The 20,961-nt window shown below is 43.0% G+C and overlaps 1 protein-coding gene across 9 annotated transcripts in view; it reads right to left on the bottom strand.

Annotated features, from left to right (window-relative positions):
* PIK3C3 (phosphatidylinositol 3-kinase catalytic subunit type 3) overlaps positions 1–20,961 on the bottom strand; it is a 132,150-nt gene that overhangs the window by 47,308 nt on the left and 63,881 nt on the right. For 7 of the 9 annotated variants that reach the window (XR_010602084.1, XR_010602085.1, XR_010602083.1 and 4 more), the window contains 5 exons: positions 18,976–19,104; positions 18,541–18,610; positions 12,675–12,739; positions 9,474–9,558; positions 7,942–8,016 (listed from right to left, as the gene is read on the bottom strand). Coding sequence is in view for 5 of the 9 variants with exons in the window: in XM_005296183.5 (XP_005296240.1) it covers positions 7,942–8,016; positions 9,474–9,558; positions 12,675–12,739; positions 18,541–18,610; positions 18,976–19,104 (424 nt within the window). In the remaining 4 variants the exon portion in view is untranslated. Of the gene's footprint in view, positions 1–2,694; positions 3,693–7,941; positions 8,017–9,473; positions 9,559–12,674; positions 12,740–18,540; positions 18,611–18,975; positions 19,105–20,961 lie in introns of those variants that run through there. The other 2 variants (XM_065598689.1, XM_024103649.3) reach the window with 1 other exon arrangement.

Here is a 20,961-nt window from a genome sequence, read left to right as displayed (position 1 = left end):
GCAAGACTGGACAAATGACCAGGGAAGAGTATAAAAATATTGCTCAGGCATGCAGGAGCGAAATCAGGAAGGCCAAATCACACTTGGAGTTGCAGCTAGCACAGGATGTTAAGAGTAACAAGAAGGGTTTCTTCAGATATGTTAGCAACAAGAAGGTGGTCAAGGAAAGTGTGGACCCCTTACTGAATGAGGGAGGCAACCTAGTGACAGAGGATGTGGCAAAAGCTAATGTACTCAATGCTTTTTTTTACTCTTTCTTTACGAACAAGGTCAGCTCCCAGACTGCTGCACTGGGCAGCACAACATGGGTAGGAGGTGACCAGCCCTCTGTGGAGAAAGAAGTGGTTCGGGACTATTTAGAAAAACTGGACGAGCACAAGTCCATGGGGCCGAATGCGCTGCATCTGAGGGTGCTAAAGGAGTTGGCGGATGTGATTGCAGAGCCATTGGCCATTATCTTTGAAAAATCATGGCGATCGGGGGAGGTCCTGGATGACTGGAAAAAGGCTAATGTAGTGCCCATCTTTAAAAAAGGAAGGAGGAGGATTCAGGGAACTAAAGGCCAGTCAGCCTCACCTCAGTCCCTAGAAAAGTCATAGAGTAGGTCCTCAAGGAATCAATTCTGAAGCACTTAGAGGAGAGGAAAGTGATCAGGAACAGTCAGCATGGATTCACCAAGGGCAAGTCATGCCTGACTAACCTAATTGCCTTCTATGATGAGATAACTGGCTCTGTGGATGAGGGGAAAGCAATGACGTGTTATTCCTCGACTTTTGCAAAGCTTTTGATACCGTCTCCTACAGTATTCTTGCCAGCAAGTTAAAGAAGTATGGACTGGATGAATGGACTATAAGGTTGATAGAAAGCTGGCTAGATCATCGGGCTCAACGAGTAGTGATCAATGGCTCTATGTCTAGTTGGCAGCCGATATCAAGCAAAGTGCCCCAAGGGTCAGTCCTGGGGCCAGTTTTCTTCAAAATCTTCATTAACAATCTGGAGGATGGCATGGATTGCACCCTCAGCAAGTTTGCAGATGACACTAAACTGGGAAGAGTGGTAGATTCACTTCAAGGTAGGGATAGGATACAGAGGGACCTAGACAAATGAGAGGATTGGGCCAAAAGAAATCTGATGAGGTTCAACAAGGACAAGTGCAGAGTCCTGCACTTAGGAACGAAGAATCCCATGCACTGCTACAGACTAGGGACTGAGCGGCTAGGCAGCAGTTCTGCAGAAAAGGACCTAGGGGTTACAGTGGACAAGGAGCTGAATAGAAGTCAACAGTGTGCCCTTGTTGCCAAGAAGGTTAATGGCATTATGTGCTGTATAAGTAGGAGCACTGCCAGCAGATCGAGGGAAGTGATCATTCCCCTCTATTTGGCATTGGTGAGGCCTCATCTGGAGTACTGTGTTCAGTTTTGGGACCCACACTACATAGAGGATGTGGAAAAATTTTAAAGAGTCCAGCAGATGGCAACACAAAATGATTAGGGGGGCTGGAGCACATGACTTATGAGAAGAGGCTGAGGGAACTGGGATTATTTAGTTTGCAGAAGAGAAGAATGAGGGGGGATTTGATAGCTGCTTTCAGCTACCTGAAAGCGGGTTCCAAAGAGGATGGATCTAGACTGTTTTGAGTGGTACCAGATGACAGAACAAGGAGTAATGGTCTCAAGTTGCAGTGGGGGCGGTTTAGGCTGGATATTAGGAAAAACTTTTTCACTAGGAGGGTGGTGAAGCACTGGAATGGGTTACCTAGGGAGGTGGTGGAATCTCCTCCTTAGAGGTTTTTAAGGTCAGGCTTGACAAACCCCTGGCTGGGATGATTTCGTTAGGGATTGGTCCTGTGTTGAGCAGGGGGTTGGACTAGATGACCTCCTGAGGTCCCTTCCCACCCTAATATTCTATGATTAGAGCCCATGAACTACTACATGTATTGTTATCTTGGTTGTTTTCATGTACTGGTGTTCATGTTTAATGCTGCATTCTGCCTAATAAAGGACTAATTTTACTTTATAGATTTGTTATAAGCACAAAATACCCTCTACAGAAAGTGCCCAATCCCACAAAGGAATTACACCTCTTCCCATGTGTTGAGAGGAAAGACAAGCCCCATGGAATGGACTTGAAATGCGAGACTTGAAGGAGCTGACAGCTGTGGCCTATTAAACGAAAACCATAAAAGGCTCCTGGGATCCGTTGAATTTCCTCGTGGAAATGGAACATAGCACCGAGTACCGAAACCTACAGCTGGGTCCAGTAGTGCCTTATTTATGACTCCCATTGCCCAGGAGCTGTTTAAACAAATCCTGCTTGGGGGGTGGGGGGGGGGGGAGGGGGGACTTTGTGGTTATACAAACTATATTGCCTGGAAAAAGTTTGTGTTTAGCTTCTCCACCACAAGAGCAGACTAGAACTAGTCTTTTTGCACCAAAGTCAATGCGAGACTCAGTGGTAAGTACAAGGCTGGATACCAAGTATTTGTAGGATTGGTTCCATACAGGTATCTTTAATAAAAAGGTTCCACACTTAAAAAAAAATACCATAAATATCAATTTATATATTTTCCCCCCTCAAACTGATGCAGAATAAGATTTTTGAGGCCTCTTACCAGTTAGAAAGGAAACTATTAAGGAAGAATCAGAGGAGTAGCGTTGTTAGTCTGTATCCACAAAAACAACAAGGAGTAGGTGGCACCTTAAAGACTAACAGATTTATTTGGGCATAAGCTTTCATGGGTAAAAAACCCACTTCTTCAGATGCATGGAATGAAAATTACAGATGCAGGCATAAGTATACTGACACATGAAGAGAAGGGAGTTGCCCTACAAGTGCAGAGCCGGTGTTGACAGAGCCAAGCAGAATGTACATTCAAACCCACACTGTTTTACTATCTTATGGAGTATATATTACAACACAGAGATAAGAGGAATTTCAGCCAGAATTTATCATGGATAAGTACTGCCCTCTGCTGCACTGCTTAGGATTTTGCAGTGGAAAAACTAAATTAAGTCCCCAGTGTAAGGATTTTCATGTGAATCTGAGTTGCAGAACAGGGCCTTTATTTTCTGCAGCCCTTCATGCATACTGTATCCGAAAATGTTTTACAGGTTCACAATACAAACAGCAAATGGACACAAAACAAGAAGCAAATACAAAGGAGAATAAATGTTTTGGTACAAAGATATTTTGTTAAAGCTTCATGCTAGCTTTCAAACATTAATTTAAATCTGATAAAAATGAAATGAACACAAACTGGGGCCCATCCAGGAAATAAGTAAAACAGAGCATTAGGTCAGAGATTCATTCCATATCAAAATTCATACTCTGCATTAATGCTTAAGTGCATCATTTAACAAAATCAGAGTTTATACATTGGCTCAGTTTTCTTTCCAGCCATTTAATGTTGTTTTCTGTTGATTGCTGTGTTTTAATTTAACAAAGGTTTTAATTTAACAACAGTGATACCAGTTTCACCTTTAGAAGTAACAACAAATGATAATGTAATTATGAGAGAGGGGCTTTGGGTAAATGTCAAATTCCAGATGGTGGGTATTTATTGAATGTAAGGAAGTTAAACCAAGATCTTTAAACAGCGATTTTCAACCGGTCGGTGGACCCCTGGGAATCTGCAGACTATGTCTAAGGTTTCCAAAGCGGTCCATGCCTCTATTCAAAATTTTTTAAGGGGTCTGCAAATGAAAAAAAAAGGTTGAAAACCATTGTCTTACAACACTCTTCCAGACACCAGTAATTTGGAAACTCTTCAGACTTGTTAAACTTAATGTAGATACCAGATTATCATAAATGGTGTGTGACTAACTCAAGTTACCTAAAGTTCAGTCAAGACCATGGACCTACATTTTATTTGCCATAAATTGAAATGTGTACAGACATCGTAACTGGTTTGGTCCCCAAATCCTTTTACTACACCAGCCTGTTTGAGGTCTAATAAAATAACATAGTATGTATGTGTTTCTGCTAATTATGTTTTTATACTCCTAATAAAATATTATCAGGTGGACTTAGAGAGTCAGGCTGGAAAAATGTTATGTAATTAGGGAAATTATAAATTAAATGCTGGAAGCCTCACATTCTTCAGTAAACAAATCTGACATACTGGAACTCTAGCTAAATCTCTGCAATTCAAGAACTGTGTTTGACCAGATTCAGGGCGACAACTAAGAAATAAAACAATATATTTATTCATATCACACACGTTCCAACTTCACAAAACCTTGACAACTATGAAAATGCGGTGCTAATTGTGACCGGCTATGGTTAAGGTTGCATGACACTTCCCATAGTAATGTCACTACCAACTGTTCGCAGCTTTAGAAAATTATTACCTTTCAGGCTCAAAATCTCAATGCTAGGCTTACGTCCAAGGAACATTTTATTGGGGGGGAGGGGAGAGAGAGAGAGAATAAGAAAATGTTCCTCTGTTTGAATGTATGACAAAAAATACTCTTTCCTCATAATAAAATAGTTCAACTTTATAGAAGTAACAATTGAAGGTAGAAAGCGGATATTTGGCTTGGAGATAGTCCTAACTGAAGTGAATGTCTTTAAGCCTTTCAGAAAATTAGCTTTGTTTTTCTGGAGTTATGAGCCTTTGAAAATCATTCTGTGAAATGCAGAACGTTTTGCATGGGTAACTCCTAAGTTCATAAAGGAGGCAGCTAAGAAGGTCATACTCTGTTAGCTGGAAAACTAAGTTACAGCTGCATGTTCCACTCCTGTCCCTATAAAAATACCCTCTCCAAGGAAGTGTGCACAGGTTTGGGAGTCTAGTGGTCTAAAGTTCTGTTCCCATCTCCCCAGCTGATTGGCTTTTATTCTCTGCCCTTATTTATTGAAGCCTCATACACTTTGGAAAGTAATACATACTATCCATCTTTTACAGAGAGTAACTGAAGCGAAGCTAACGTTTTCAGAATTTGCCTCTTTATTTTGGGTCCCCAATGTTAGACTAAGTACCTAAATATTCAGAGATGCTGAGTTTCTGGATCTCAGATTGACTTCAACTGTTATATAATTAACAATGCAAAGACGCTGCATCAGGAATAGGGAGCCTTTCTGTTAAGTGTTATACAGAGAACATGTCTAAGGGTGTACTGGCTCTTTAAAGACTGCTCAAATCAAGGTCCAGTACACTCCTGTTACTGTTAAAGCCCACATCAAATGCATTCCGGGACATGCAAATTCTAGGGTGCTTAGGCTGAGAGCAAAAGCTTCTTGGAAAGGGGTTAGGACAGGGGTGGGCAAACTTTTTGGTCCGAGGGCCACATCGGGGTTGCGAAAAGGTATGGAGGGCCAGGTAGGGAAGGCTATGCCTCCCTAAACAGCCTGCCCCCTGCCCCCTATCCGCCCCCTCCCACTTTCCACCCCCTGACTGCCCCCCTCAGAACCCCTGGCCCATCCAACCCCCACTCCCTGTCCCCTGACCGCCCCTTCCCGGAACCCCCTACCCCTAACTGCCCCCTGAAACTCCACCCCCTATCCACCGCCACCTGCCCCTTTTGGAATGTGGCCCTGCGAACATGGGCAGAGGACTCAGGAGGAGCAGGGGCAGCCGCGCAGCCAGAGAGAAGTGGTGTTTTCCCCTTCAAAGCGCCGCTTCTCTCCGGCTGGCTGCGCGGCTACCCCGTGCTACTCCTGAGTCCTCCAGCCATGTTCCCCGCGTTCCCCCGACCCCTGCCTGCTCCCCTGCCCGCACAGTGTAGCCCCTCCCCCCTGTGGGGGGTGCGCCGGTGCTGAGCTGCCCGAGTGCCCGGCCCTGGGCCCCTGTTGATGAGAGCCCAGGGCACCCTGTGTTCACTGGTAAATCTGCCCCTGAGCCACGCTGCCTGGCCAGAGCCAGCCATGCTGCCGACACAGTGAGCTGAGGCTGCGGGGAAAGGGGGACAGCAGGGGAGGGGCCAGGGACAGCCAGAAAGCTCAGGGGCCAGGCAGGATGGCCCCGCGGGTGGGATGCGGCCTGCGGGCCATTGTTTGCCGACCTCTGGGTTAGGACCATAAGTAACCTTCTCAGAATAGGGAGAGAACATGAAGTGAAGTGACTCCAGCTGAGAGGAAACCATGGAGGGAGCCTATAGGAAAAAAAAAAAAAAAAAACTTGTGGAATAGCCTAAGAGGAGGGCAAGAACTCTGGGAAGGAATGTGTGTGTTTAGTAAAGAACTGCCTGTGAACCCCTGCACCATGAAAGTTTACTAATGCACCAAGGGCTGAAGGTTTGTGGACTTCAGTTCTGTTGGACTCTTGTTTACCTCAAAAAGGGAAGAGGTAACGTTTTGCCAGAGGGCTAAACTACCCTACCAGGAAGAGTGTAATTGAGACAACGACCATGCTTAACTACAGAGAGATAAACCACTACAACTATATTATATGGTCACTGCCTCTAAGACCTTACAAGCTACAGTAATTAAGACAGATGCAACCAGTTTCACAAACAATAGGGTACAGAAGGGTAGATAGGAAGAATGAGTTTTAAAAGGATAGCTCCATATTTACAAAGGCTTGCTAGTGCACCATTTGACGAGTCCAATTCAATTGTAAACATTTTGCCTATTGTTTTTAAAACATTTGCCCATTTCCGTTTCTCTAAAACTTCTACCATTGCGTATTTCCTTTTTTAAAAAAAGTTTTGCTTATGAAAGTTTCCAGAATCTCTCTCTCTCTCTCAATTTCAACGTACAGGTTTTTTTAAACATGTATTTCAGATCATTTTTATATCTTTGCGTGGATGATTATAACGACATGAGTTAGAAACATCGAGAAAACATATTAAGGATTCTAGACATGTATTTAAGATTCTAGGAATTGACAGGATGACACATGGAACCACTTTTAAACCAAACAGTAGTAGAACCACAGGAACAAGCAGGGATACCTTGGTGTAATAATCAAGATTGTTGAATATCAATATAACTAGTACTAAAAAACATGTTTAAATTTGTACTGTATTTTGGAATTCAGTTGAGTGTATAATAGCTGCCAGATCTGTCTGCAAAAAGTCTTTTTACAACAGGCACACAATTAATAGATCCTGAAATTGCTTTGAGATTGTGTGAAAGAGCCTATGAAAAATTAAACAATTTTATAAAGAACAATTAGGATTTTTGGAGCTAGCATTACTTTCTAATTAGTAATTACCCATTAATTTTATCATTGTTTTTCTAACATCTCAGCTAAAACTTGAAAGGTGTCAGTGTCAAATTTCCTGATTTGAGGACAAAATTAATTAGAGGCAGTTACAATAAGCAACTCAATTTCATTTTAATCTGCTGAGTGTTGCTTTCCAGCAATGCACATTTTAGTCAACCAATTTTGTAACTAACAAAACTTGTAGCAGTCCTTAATTTGCACAAAACAGGAATTTCAGTCTTATTGTTGTGTTTGTACATTAGCCTGTAAAGGAAAAATAATTCATTTCCATGCCACTTTTATTTATGAATTTGTTTTCCCTTCAGAACTCAGAAACAATTCTATTACAATGAAACACACAAGACTTAGAATAGGCACAGCAGTATAAAATGAGAAGCTGAGAACAAAAATGTATTGTGTATGAGAATATTGATATTTAACTGCAATTAATAGACTCCCATTATATACATCTCTAAAAAGGGCCCCTCCACTGACATCAGTACCCAACATACACTGTGAAAGAAGTATTTAATATTGTGCATGGTAAAGTCTGCTCCCTACTTGCTACTTCAGTAATACGTTCAATCTCGAGCTATAAATTACTAACAAGTCAACTTTAGATCATCTGATGTAGTCTTAATATTAAAAAAAAAAAAAAGGGCAGTATAATCCAAAACTATAATTTGTTGGATGTTACAGTGTCCATAAAGTAAAATTCAACAAAACATTACGCCAAGATATATTTGCAAAGTAATAATATATCAGTATTTGATGATTTAAAAAAGAAAAATTACCTGTTTTTGTTAGCAAGAGATTATCCAGATGCCTGTCTCCAACTCCAAGGATATAGGTAATAACACAATAACCAGCTGCAATGACAAGTAAATTATAAACAATCAAAAATATTCCATATCCTGGATATTGTGTGTTCCATACTGTTCAGAATAGTAGGTTTGTCATTAGCTTAATTCTTGAAAAATGGATAAACTGGGGAATCAAGAACACAGTGAGGTATAAAGAGCAACTTTTGAAATAAAATGAAATGCATAGAGAAACGTAGTATTCTTATGTATTAATGAAATCCTAAAATCTAATACTGTATGTACATTTACAAGGCTACATATGCTTAAAATCTGAAAGTCACCTTATTTCTTCTAACATTAGATCAGTATGGGATGATTTAATACACCACGAAAGTGAAATTAAAACAAATATTTTAAAGTCCTGCATATAGTATCGCTTACACAATTCTATTTGCCAGCGTTATACTGCTTTCACACTTCGCTCCTGTAATCTAATGGTGACAGTGAAGTTACAACTAAGTCATCAATGAGTCCCTAATGCCAACAATGCTCACAATATTAACATTAGAAATGGTGGGAAAAATTTCACTGGAATAATTTTTCTGACAAAAAAACCCCAAGTTGGAAGAGCGTCTAGCTTGTGAGTAATAACACCTGAGGTTTCAAGAGGGAGACCAGTGCAGCAGCCTTTCAAAACTTTCTGTAATCTGCATGCAACAATATCTAGGGTGAGAAATACTATTTGCAACCAATTTCTTTAGTGAAACTAGCTTAGTTTGCATGTTCGGTTTCATTTGCTTAGTAATCTGCTTTGTTCTGTTTGCTACCCCTCTTACCAGTTAAAATCTGCCTTTTGTAGCTAATAAAATTTGTTTTGTTTATAATATAACCCAGTTTCTGTCATTTCTAACTGGGGGGAGGGCTAGAAGTTGTGCATACCTTCTTCCACATTGAGGGAGGAGGCAGATTTCATAATATACCTTTGGGTCTGCATTCCAAAGGAGATGGACACCTGAGTGCTGAAGCAAGTCCCTTAAACTGAGTCTTCCCAGAGCTGATCTGCAGCTGGGTGCGGCCCTGCCTGTGTGCGTGTTAAAGGAGGCTTTAATAGCCTGGCTCAGCAAGATAGGTTAAAGGGGGCCCATGCTGGCAGAACAGGTAGACTCAGTGGTATCTCAGCACATCAGGTGACTTCCTAAGGGGCATAACCCATCACACTGGCCTCATGTTGTTAGGCAGGAAAATAGATTTCCCAAACATATCTTGCAATCATATAAGTGTTCACTGGTTATCCAATATTTATCAGTATCACTGTGCTACTATATTACCTAAATGATGAATTCCTCTCATTTCAGGTACTTGAAAAATGTGAAAAGTTAACTATCAATCACTGTTTTTTAATAAATTCTACCTACAATGCATTTGAACATTATTAAGTCTACAGGTCCAATAGTGGCACACTACTGTCCTTTGTGCCAATAGTAGCACATCTAATCAGCAAGTAAACATTTGTAATAACTCACCACAGCTTTTAACATAAGTGTCCATCACCTCTGCACTTATCCCATTAGGACCAGTCTCACTTGGTGCATGTTTTCTGAAGAAATTCTGGAAGGACATCAAAACACTTACTTGCCCCATGAAGTTTTGAACTAACTTCAGGGCAGATAAAAAAGTTAGCAGTTTATGTCCTTGGTAAATCTATTACCATACTCTGTGAAGAGACACTTCTGGTATCAATCTTGCGACTTATAAGAATGTCAAGGTTGAATTCAATAATGTGTTATGTTCAAAGTTGTCAGATAACGTTAAACAAAAAAAATGTAGCAAGTTATGTTTTCATGCTACGGTTTAGATCTTTGTTCGCATTTTCTTATTCACCAAAGCAGAAACAGATTTAAAATCACTATCACAAACTGAAGTGCTCTTCCTTTAAAATAACCCATAAAATTAAATTTGCATTGCAGAGTTATTGCGTAATTACCATGAGCATCAAAAATGCTTCCATAGTAAATATATTTTTCTGCTAGACTAGAAAAAGCTAAACAGCACTAGCAATTCAAATTAATCTAAAAGTTGAGTAACATCTTAGGATAATGTGATGAACATTAGACAAACTATGCACTAATACTTTATGTCCCTTACTTCTACTCAAAATAAACAAGTCTAGTAATTTTACAGAAATATTCACAAGGTTTAAAGTTGAAATTTGGAATGGAATTAAGCCTTTATCGAGATAGTCCATAACTGCCTTCTGGAGGAAACTGGTTTTGATTTTGCCAAGTTAGGAACATTTGAAAATCATGTACTGAGCTTGAGCAGTGGAGTTTTTTCATGAAGTAATCACCTAAAGAAAAGCCATTCAAGGATGTCAAGTATCAGAAGGGTAGCCGTGTTAGTCTGGATCTCTAAAAAGTAACAAAGAGTAACATGCATCTGACGAAGTGGGTATTCACCCATGAAAGCTTATGCTCCAATACATCTGTCAGTCTGTAAGGTGCCACAGGACTCTTTGTTACCATTCAAGGATGTGCAGCAAAGTTATCAGTTAACTGGCTAGTACCCTATCTTACTGAAAATGGTCAGGATACAGAAGTGAAGGGCCCTTGTCGATACTGTAAGGTATAAAAGTGCAGGCTTTTGAAGTGCTGTACAGGAGAAAGTCCTGCTCTGGTATGCCTTGGGAATTTAGTATGTAGTGTAGAATCCCAGGATATTAGACAGAAAATGTGGGTGAGGTGATATATTTTATTGGACCAACTTCTGGTGGCGAGACAAGCTTTTAAGCCACACAGAGCTCTTCTTCAGATAAACGTACTCAGTATCACATCTAAAATGCAAGGTGGAACAAATTATTCAGCATAAATAGTTAGCACATATTCTAATCTAAAGGACCATTCAAGGTAGAGTGGCCTGTGACCTCTGCAGTCCCAGGACAAAAAGATGGGGTTAGCAGGTTATAGATTGTTGTAATAAGCCAGGGGTCAGCAACCTTTCAGAAGTGGTGTGCCGAGTCTTCATTTATTCACTCTAATTTAAGGTTTCGCGTGCCAGTCATATATTTTAACGTTTTTAGGTCTTTTCTATAAGTCTATAATATATAACTAAACTATTGTTGTATGTAAAGTAAATAAGGTTTTTAAAGTGTTTAAGAAGCTTCATTTAAAATGCAGCGCCCCCTGGACCGGTTGCCAGGACCCGAGCAGCGTGAGTGCCACTGAAAATCAGCTCGGGTGCCGCCTTCGGCACGCGTGCCATAGATTGCCTACCACTGTAATAAGCCATAAATCCCATGTCTGTGTTCAGTCCATGATTTTTAATGTTTAGCAGAGTTATGAATTTAAGCTCCCAGGCTTATCTTTTGAAAGCGTTGTGCGGGTTTCCTTTGAGGACAAGGACAGATGGGTCAGACAAAGTAATTGTTTTATGAAAAGTGTTCACCCACAGGTCATATGGTGTTTTTGTCTTTTATCATTTTCCTGTGAGAGTTCATTCAAGAATGCAGTGAGGGAGGAGAAGCGGAGTTGAGCAGGGTGCTCGTGGGAGGGGGAGGAGGAGCAAAGGTGAGCTGGGATGGGGAGCGGTTCCTCTTCGCCCCCCCCCCCCCCCACTTGCTGCGGCTCCCCTGCCCCAGCTCACCTCTGCCTCCACTTCCTCCCATGAGCACGCCGCTCAGCTCCGCTTCTCCTCCCTCCCAGGCTTGCCATACAAAACAGCTGATTGGCGCGGCAAGCCGGGGGGTGGGGGGTGGGAAAGCGCGGAGCTGCGGTGCGCTCGTGGGAGGAGGCGGAGCGGAGGTGAGCTGGGGGGCGCGGGGAGGGCTGCAGCAAGTAACGGGGGGGTGAGGGGGAGCGCAGAGGAACCGCTCCAGCTCATATCCACCTCCTCCCCTGAGCGTGCCGCTACCGCTCCGCTTCCCCCCTCCCCCGTTCCAGGCTTGCCGGGCCAAACAGCTGATTGGCGTGGCAAGCCGGTAAAAGCGGTTCCTCTCCCTATCCCGATATAACACAGTCTCACCTATAACACAGTGAGATTTTTTGGCTCCCAAGGACCGCGTTATATCGGGGTAGAGGTGTACCACGTATGGATTCCAGTGTGAGGTAGTAGGTGACAACAAAGGATGTACAGTTGGAGAGAATATTATTTCTGTATTGAAGCAGGTTCTCAGAGTATTTGGGTGGTGCATTCCATGATGCAATCTACTTCTCTGGTGAAGTATGTTTGGTTGGTGGTTTTGAGCATGTTAAGGTGTATAACCTGGACTTTCTCGTGGAGCATATTCTGTAATATCTGAGTGTCTGTAGATAACAGATTTCTTAGTGTGTTTGGGTAGTTACTGGATCTATGAAGGTAGGTGTGCTGATGAGTGGGTTTCTTGTACATGGTTATCCATAGGGTCCATTGTTGAAGCTGATTGTGGTGTCCAGGAAGTTGATGCTAGTGTGGGAGTTTTCAGTAACAAAAAGCACTGGTATGTATCTCAACTGACTGTTCTAAAGTTTTTGCTACTATGAACTCCTATAACAGACCTACAACTAGAAAACAAAGCAGTGCAGAACAAGACCAATAACTATCAGTTACTAGTTGAGTCTTATCCTGAATTCTTCAACAATATTAATTTTACAGTCATTAAATATCCATGCTGCATACTCATGCAAAAGATCTGCAATATGAAGACACTGTTCCCAAATGAATGAAAAAAGAAGAGATACCAGATCATATACCTGTATACTTTCTTCAGTAGCAAGAACTTCAGCAACCGGGACTGACTGAATAAACTGCATGAAACCTGTGAAAAGAAAGCAGTATCTTCAGTAGTTGAAGGTGTAAAATAAGGAGAACACAACTTTGGTGAAGAAATAAAGCTATGCACCTTTTACTCCACTGCAGACAGCAAGCAAGGTTTTGCCAGTAAACATAGCCTGTAGTAAATTTTAAATATACTTGTCACAACACCACAACTGCTTGACCCAGGCTGGAAAGATATCTGGCTTGTGAAGAAATCAACCGAAGACAATATCTGGAGTGAGGAATGACTATTTGTAACCGATTTCTTTAGTGAATCAAATTTAGTGCTTTATTTTATTTGCTTGGTAATCTGCTTGGTTCTGTTTGTTACCTCTACCACTTAAAATTCACCTTTTATAATCTAAAACTCAGTTGATGTAATTTGTAACTGGGGGACAAGAAGTTGTGTAGATCTTCCTCCACATTAAGGGAGGGGGCGGATTTCATAAAACCTTTGACAGGTTTCAGAGTAGCAGCCGTGTAAGTCTGTATCCGCAAAAAGAACAGGAGTACTTGTGGCACCTTAGAGACTAACACATTTATTAGAGCATAAGCTTTCGTGGGCTACAGCCCACTTCTTCGGATGCATATGCTTATGCTCTAATAAATTTGTTAGTCTCTAAGGTGCCACAAGTACTCATAAAACCTTTGGTGCCCACTCCTTTAAGGGCGACAAACCCAGAGTGCTGGGGCAAGCCCCTAAGGCTGAATCTTTCCAGAGCGGATCTCTGTCTCTCTCTGTGCAGCTGGGTGTGGACCTGCCTGTGCGCTTGGCTGGAAGAGGCTTGTGAGCCTAGCCCAGCAAGACCAGGTAAAGGGGACCCAGGCTGGCAGAATAGGCCGACTCAGTGGCATCCAAGCACATCTGGTGGCATTCAGAGGAAGGAAAAGTGTCACACCCTGTTAAGAAGGTAGCCATTATCCTCATTTTATGCATGGAGAAGCATATAGAAATGTTACATGACTTGCTCAAGGCTAGGCAGCAAGCTAGCAACAAAGTTGGAGCTAGAACTTGAGTCTCTTCATTCCCAGACCTTGCTTCTTGTTATGAATAAAAATAGACCCTACTATAGAAGACTGTACAAATAGTCATCATATTTACTTTACTCAATCTGTTTTAAGGATAGAACAAAATTGTATGAAAACAGTAGATTCTAGTGGATTTCAATACAAATGGATCATGAGATATTTTAAAGACTTCAATGATACAAATATAGGAGAAAGAGGAGGTTACTTACTTTAACTGCAGGTTCTTCAAGATGTGTGGTGTCTGTCTGAAATCCAAACATGGGTGCACATGCACCAGAGCCAAAACTGTTCAGTAGTGTTTGTTGACCCGCACTTGCATCATCTGCATGTCTGCTACAAAAGGCTGTGCAGGTCAACACCGCTTCAGTACCCCTCTTATCTGAAAGCAAAGGAGTCTGCAGAAGCGGGCACGAAGGGCAGTGGTGGAATCCAGATAGTGACCACACATCTCAAAGAACCTCTGTTTACAGTAAGTAACCTCCTCCTCTTCTTCTTCTTCAAGTGATGGTCCCTATATGGATTCCAGACATGGGAGAGTGGCGAGCAGTGCTCAGTGTGAAGGTGGGTGCGTGGAGTCACGTGAAGTCACAGTCTGGAGGACGGCTTGGCTGACAGCCGCATCTATCACCACTGCTGAGGCGATGGCGTAGCAAGTGGTGAAGGTGCTAGTGCGCCTCATCGAGATGATGGCCACTAAGATGATCATCTTCATGGAGAGGTGGGCGAGGGAGCAGATCAGGAGGGGATCAAAGGGCTGTTTAGTGAGGGCAGAAAGGATGATGTACATATTCCAAGAGGGGTTTCCAGCGGAAAGGCATTGAGCAAGCATTTAAGGAAGCAAACGATGGTCAGGTGAGTGAAGATGGAGGAACAGTCCATGGGGGGTTGATGGAAGGTGGATCGGAGGACAAACGGAGAGGTGGAGGTCGGTGAACCAGTATTGGCGAGGTCAAAAGGGAGCGATCAGGATGACCATAGTTCGATCCCGTCGTACCTTGCACAGGACTTGCGGGAGCAGAGGGAAGGGTGGAAAGGTGTGCGGACTTCGGAGGTCGAAGGCAGGAGGAGGACGTCACCCCACAAGCCAATTCCAAGGGTCCCTCTGGAGCAGAAAAGGGGGAATCTACAGTTTTCTGAGGTCCCAATATGGGGTGCCCCACCGGGGTAAGATGAAGTGAAGCATGGGATCATGGATCTCCCACTTGTGATTCGTGTAGAAGGACCTGCTGAAAGTGTCTGCCAGGAAGGTGCATGGTGTGCAGTGTGATCCCACACTTGATGCATCAGTTCCAGAGGTGGACAGTTCTGCAAAGAGAGAGGGCAACCTGGCATCACCTTGTTTGTTGATATACACAACTGCCATCATGTAGTCGGAGAGCAGCTGAAGGTGCCGGGACCATATGAGAGGGAGGAACGCCTGACAGGCCAGATAGGCAGTGCAGAGTTCCAAGACGTTGATGTGCATCCTCACCTCTCTGGGTAGTGTGACTATTCAGATGGATGCCCCAACCCTTGAGGGAGGCATCTGTGGTGAGAGTGGTGTGGGGAATGGGAGGGGCAAACAGGATGTGGACCAAAACTGTGCACAGGTTGGTCCACCACATGAAGGAGGACAGGACAAGGTGGGGAAGCAGGAGTGGCTTGTCTAAATGGTCCATCTGAGGTCTGTAGATCAACCAGAGACAGAGTTGAAGGCAGCACATAAGGAGGTGGGCATTGGATGTTACAGAGGTGCAGGTCGCCATGTGGCCCAAGAGGGAAAGGCAATTATGGAGTCACATCCTTGGATTGCAGTGTAGCTGCATGATGAGAGAGGTGAGGGTAGCAGGAGGAAAGTACGTCCCACAACAGAGTTCAAGTGCACCCCAGTAAAAGTGATAGCTTGGGTAAGGACGAGGACTGACTTTTCCTCGTTGATACAGATACCCAGGTGAGTGAAGAGATCACAAAGGGCATGGAAAGGAGGCATGTGTGCAACATCACAACGAGGAGCCAATTGTCCAGGCAGGGAAACACAGAGTGGCAGAGGTGGCATACGTGGGCGGTGATGTCAGTGAAAATCTTTTTGAACACATGTGGAGTGGTGGCAATATCAACGGCGAGGACCCGGAACTGATAATGGGAGTGCCCTACAATGAAATGGAGACATTTTTGATGAGCCAGGTGGATGTCAATGTGAAAATAAGCATCCTTCATATTGAGAGCCATGAACCAGAAGCCTCAGGGGAGGGATGGAATAATGGAGGGGGAGCGTGACCATCCGGAATCAGAACTTAAGGTGAGCTTGTTGAGCAATTGGAAGTCCAGATTGGGCCATTGGCCACCCCCTTCTTGGGAATAAGGAAATGGGGGAATAGAACCCTCAGCCCTGATAATGGCAGGAAATATGCTCTATGGCGCCCTTCCAGAGCAGGGCATCTGCTTCCTCTTGTAGGGGCACAGGAGACAGGCATGTGCCAGACTGACTGTGCTGGTTGTATGATGGTCAAGTGGATAAGGAGGGCAGTGTGGGAGGGTCCAGGTGGAAGAAGGATATCCAAGAGTTGGTTTTGCGGGTCCTGGACTTCCTCCACCATAAGGCTGAGAGCCTCCACCATGCGCCAAAGCAGGTTGTGGTACTGGTGATGGTCATCCGGAGGGGAAAGAGAAGGTGGAATTAGTGCCTTGCCCGGGTACGATGAGGCTCCAATGGGAACCGGCAGTACCAATTGCACGATGACCTCTTCCTCCTGTTCATCATACCCATCATTGACATGGTGCAAGCAGGGGGACGGCCAGTAATATGGCAGCAGTGATACCCCACAATCCACGTGGGGTCCCATTGAGGCCAGTAGGGCCAAGCATAGAGTTTGCCATGCATCAGCAGGCCCTGGGGCAATGGAACCACGGCTCAGTGCAAGGGTCATAGGCATATGGCTAGGGTGGGTAGTGCCTGCGATCCGGGCTGTGAGAACGCGCAGGGGAGAAGGGGTCCGGTGTGGAAAACCATTCAGGCTCAGAGGATGGATCTGGTAGAGGTGGTTCTGTTGGTGCGTGGGTGGAAGAGGAGCGCCACTCCAGAAGGAGTAGGAGAGGTTCATCTGCCGGAGAAGTAAGTTGTGAAGTTTCCACGGACAAGGAACTCGCATATGAGAGAATGAACTTGGCTGTGGGCATCAGCAGTTCCAGGAGGCCTGGAGTGTGGGAGCCAGGCATGCCAGTCCGAAAGGGTCCAGCGGCATAGATGGTGCTGGCGGCGAAGATGGCGGCAGACTGGGGGTCAGGATGGGAAGCAGCACCTACGGCTTGCATAGGTGTTTCGTTTTATACTCTGTCTGGGACTTCTTGGGAGCCGCAGCAGCCAGCTCGGCGTGGTACTTCTCACCTGACTGGGCACGGCTCAGGGAGGCAACGCTGTGCTTAGAAGCAGTCCCCATCGGGGAGGCGCCCTGATGTCCATGTCTGGGTTTCTAATGCTCACAGTAGGGCTTCAGCGGATGCAGCAAGTACTGAGGGTTCCAATACACGGGAGGAAGCCAGAGGGTCACTCACCAGTAGCGATGGGTACCATTTCGGTGGATCCATCAGTTCCAGATCCAACTGCACACCTGGGTACATAGCTTCCTCCATGAGAAATGTGAGGAGGCAAAGTCCCCTACCCTACCGAGTCCGAGCTGGGAATGAGCGGCAGATGGAACAGCAGATGATGACATGGACTTCGCCGAGACAGTAGACACTACTGGTGCTCAATGCCCATGGAGAAGGAATGCAGGCATGAAGCAAGGTTCTTCAAGATAGCTTGTTGGGGCATAATACCAAGGGTATGGGTAAAGGAGGGACTCTCTCCCCTCCACGAGAAGAAGTCCGATAGGGGAGCCTAACTAACTAAAACTGTACAAGAACTACTATATACAATGAGAACATGCTAACCATTATATATAGGTGAGAATAAACAGATAAGAGTTCTCTTAGCAGAGCTAAGAGCAGCGAGGAACAGGGGTTCCGACTCTGGCCATGCGGTGGTAAGACGGAACTGGAACGGCATTGACCCGGACGTCGATAGCTTACAGCTCTTGCACATGGCACACATGCACACCCATGTCTGGAATCCATATGGGGACCATCACTCAAAGAAGAACTTACTAGTTTTCATCCTAAATTTAGTTGTAAGGTCTCCTATTATGGAGATGTAACTAGTTCTACTAAGCATAACACAGTACATTTACTATTACTCAATGAAATCTCAACCCTTGTCAAAATAAGTTATTGAAGTGCAATTCATAATGTAACATCTTTACTTTTTGTTGGTCCCAGCCCAAGCCCGAATGACTACACTGCGGTTTTTAGCCCCACAGTCTGAGCCCCACGAGCCCAAGTGAGCTGATCTGGGCCAGCTTCAGCTATGCCACCATTTTTTTTTTTTTTTTTTTTTTTATTGCTGTGTAGAAGTATCCTCAAAGATCAGAGCGGGAACAGAGGTGCAGCTAGCTCTGAAACAATGACAACCTGTCTTTCACAATTTGTCCTAGGTTTTCATTGCAGTAGGTGAGGCAAAACAAGCACTTGACAATAAAGCTGGAAAAGGGAAATAGAAGGTAAAGAATAAACACTAATCTGCTTTTAAGCAAGTTGCTCAAGTTTGTTTTAAAGAAATCTTACAACCTGAAGTCAGCTGTACCCTCCTGTGACACTAACAAGAAGCTTGGGTTGGATAATATCTGCATCCAGGTAAGTGAAACTGAGGAAGACAAATACCTGATTTTTGGTGTTTTTTTAAAAAAGAAATAACCTTACCATGCTTTGTACTAGTAGCCAGCACCTTATATGGTGTCAGCTTCAAATCCAGATTCTCCTTACGTAACAGCTGGAAGGAAAACACAAACATGAGTGGAACAGTTAAAAATAATCAAACATTTTTAAAAAGAGGCTAGGTTGTGAAGTGGTTTAATACATTAACTTATTCCTTTTTGAGGAAATTTAGTTCAGACCTGTCATAAGTGAAAGTCTTTTTGCTCATATCTTCTTAGTCCATAGAGGACATTAAAACAATATTTGTAAGAATGGGAATTCTTTGGAATGTAACAGCTACAATAAAAGAGTACTGAATTAAGCTGCATTAATATCTTGTGTTTTCTGGGTTTTAACTAAGAGCAATTTCCTCAGCTTGTATAAACAATAAAACAGATGTTTAATAGTGAGATTAAGAAACACTTGTTTAATGCTCATCACCTTGTCCATGAGTGAAATAATTTGAAGAATAAGTTGATCTTGACGTAAATCATCACCATGTTTAAATATTACAGGATATTTGCCTCCATCTTCTGTCTTGAAGAATAACTGGGCAGGCATTAGGGCACTCTGGAAAAGGAAATTTGCCATGAACCAGTACACTAGAACAAATCGAATACTCAACTTCGCTGAAACAAATCTAAGTTGGGAATCCTTCTCTACATGTGAGTAAACTCATTTGTAATAGTTTCTCTCATTTGCTTTTTAGCCTTCTAACCTAATGCACCCATAGTATCTAAATCTAGGTACTAAATTAAATTTTCAATAAAAATCAGAAGAGACTATCTTGTTAGAAACTAAACCATAAACTAGCGGACTTGCCACTTCCTCACCCAAATGTTTGAATGCAGGCAGACATCTGCAAAATAGTGGTTTTTGCAATAGGCTCTGAAGACTGCTCCAATAGGGATCATTTGGAACTCAAATATTATGTTCCATAGTTTATGACTCTGCATCAAGAACGTACTGCCCCCACTTACCAGAAAAAAGAAGAACAGGAGGACTTGTGGCACCTTAGAGACTAACAAATTTATTAGAGCATAAGCTTTCGTGGACTACAGCCCACTTCTTCGGATGCACTAAATTTGTTAGTCTCTAAGGTGCCACAAGTCCTCCTGTTCTTCTTTTTGCGGATACAGACTAACACGGCTGCTACTCTGAAACCTTTCACTTACCAGAAGTTTGACCATCGGACTTCCAGGTTTTATGCAATTTCTAGATTCCATTCATCCACAGAGGCTATAGCACTCCATGGGAAATCTGAGAGAAGTAGTAAGACAAATCGAACGGACCCTGGTAGATTTTTTTTTTAAATCATTCTATCCTCTAATTCGGGGTAAATGCAGAAATTAAGTTTGTTCACATCTGATCTAAACTTCGAAGCACCATACAAAGGGAGCAAAACATTTTAAACTGACCAGAAGAGAAAAACAAAAAAACAAAAAACAAAAAAAAAAACCAGGAAGACTCAACTACATTATACATGTCAAAGAAATGCTAGGGATAGGGCATTTTCAAACCAATTAACTGCTTTCTCAATTAATTTAGCAAAAGTAACAATTTTAAATGGTCTTTTAAAAGAACTAATTTAATTCGGTTTGCAGTTTCACCCCTCATAAAATGAGCTGCAGTTCAATTATCTACATGAATAAATTTATCTACTGTAATTCATCAAGCCTCTCAAATAAAAATGAAATAAAAATCAGGTACACAATGGAGATTTTTAATTGATCAATTTCATTACAGCTGTTTGCAGTAAGTGCTCTGAGGCTGTGGTTTTCACGTCATCTACTGCTACCTTACTTTTTCTCTTAAAAATATAGTTCCTTATTCTTCTACACAAGGACTTAATGAGGTTGTAGAAAAAAAGCTATGACTGAGGCCAAAAGATGCTACTTAGACTCAAAAGCACAGAGGCCCCATCCTTCCTCAAGACATTTTTTTCTGGTTCTGCAGAGCTTGCTAGTTACTGACTAGTCTACAACCTCTTTCTTGGGGGAGGAGATTGAGAAGATGGTGGCCACTCAATTCTAAGTGCACTTGGACACCGATGGCACCTTCTGAAAGACTGGATCTAAATTCTGGCTCTCTTTTAGGCAGAACATGAATTATATCTTGCTTGCTTTAAATAGGACCATGCTGGACATCCCAAATGTGTTTTGTTTTGTTTTGTTTTTAATTGAAAAAAAACCACCACCTCATGTCAAAGGCTGACTTCCAATACATTGCTGAAGTAGCTGTTCTGCTACATACAAAATATTGATCCAGAATCAGTCTAGAAAATTAAGCATTACATTCCCACAAAGATTCAGCATGCTAAGGGTGAACAGCAACCATCTGTCAAAGCTCTTGTTGCAAGACAAATTGCTCTCCAAACAGTAGGTGGTTAGTTTGCCAGGATCAACTAAGGGTCCTGCCGTGCTTTGG

Source organism: Chrysemys picta, chromosome 6 (genome assembly GCF_011386835.1).
Source record: "Chrysemys picta bellii isolate R12L10 chromosome 6, ASM1138683v2, whole genome shotgun sequence".
Taxonomy (NCBI): Eukaryota; Metazoa; Chordata; order Testudines; family Emydidae; genus Chrysemys; species Chrysemys picta.
The sequence above is the reverse complement of the archived record's forward strand: the minus strand, read 5'-3'. Positions and strand labels throughout refer to the sequence as shown.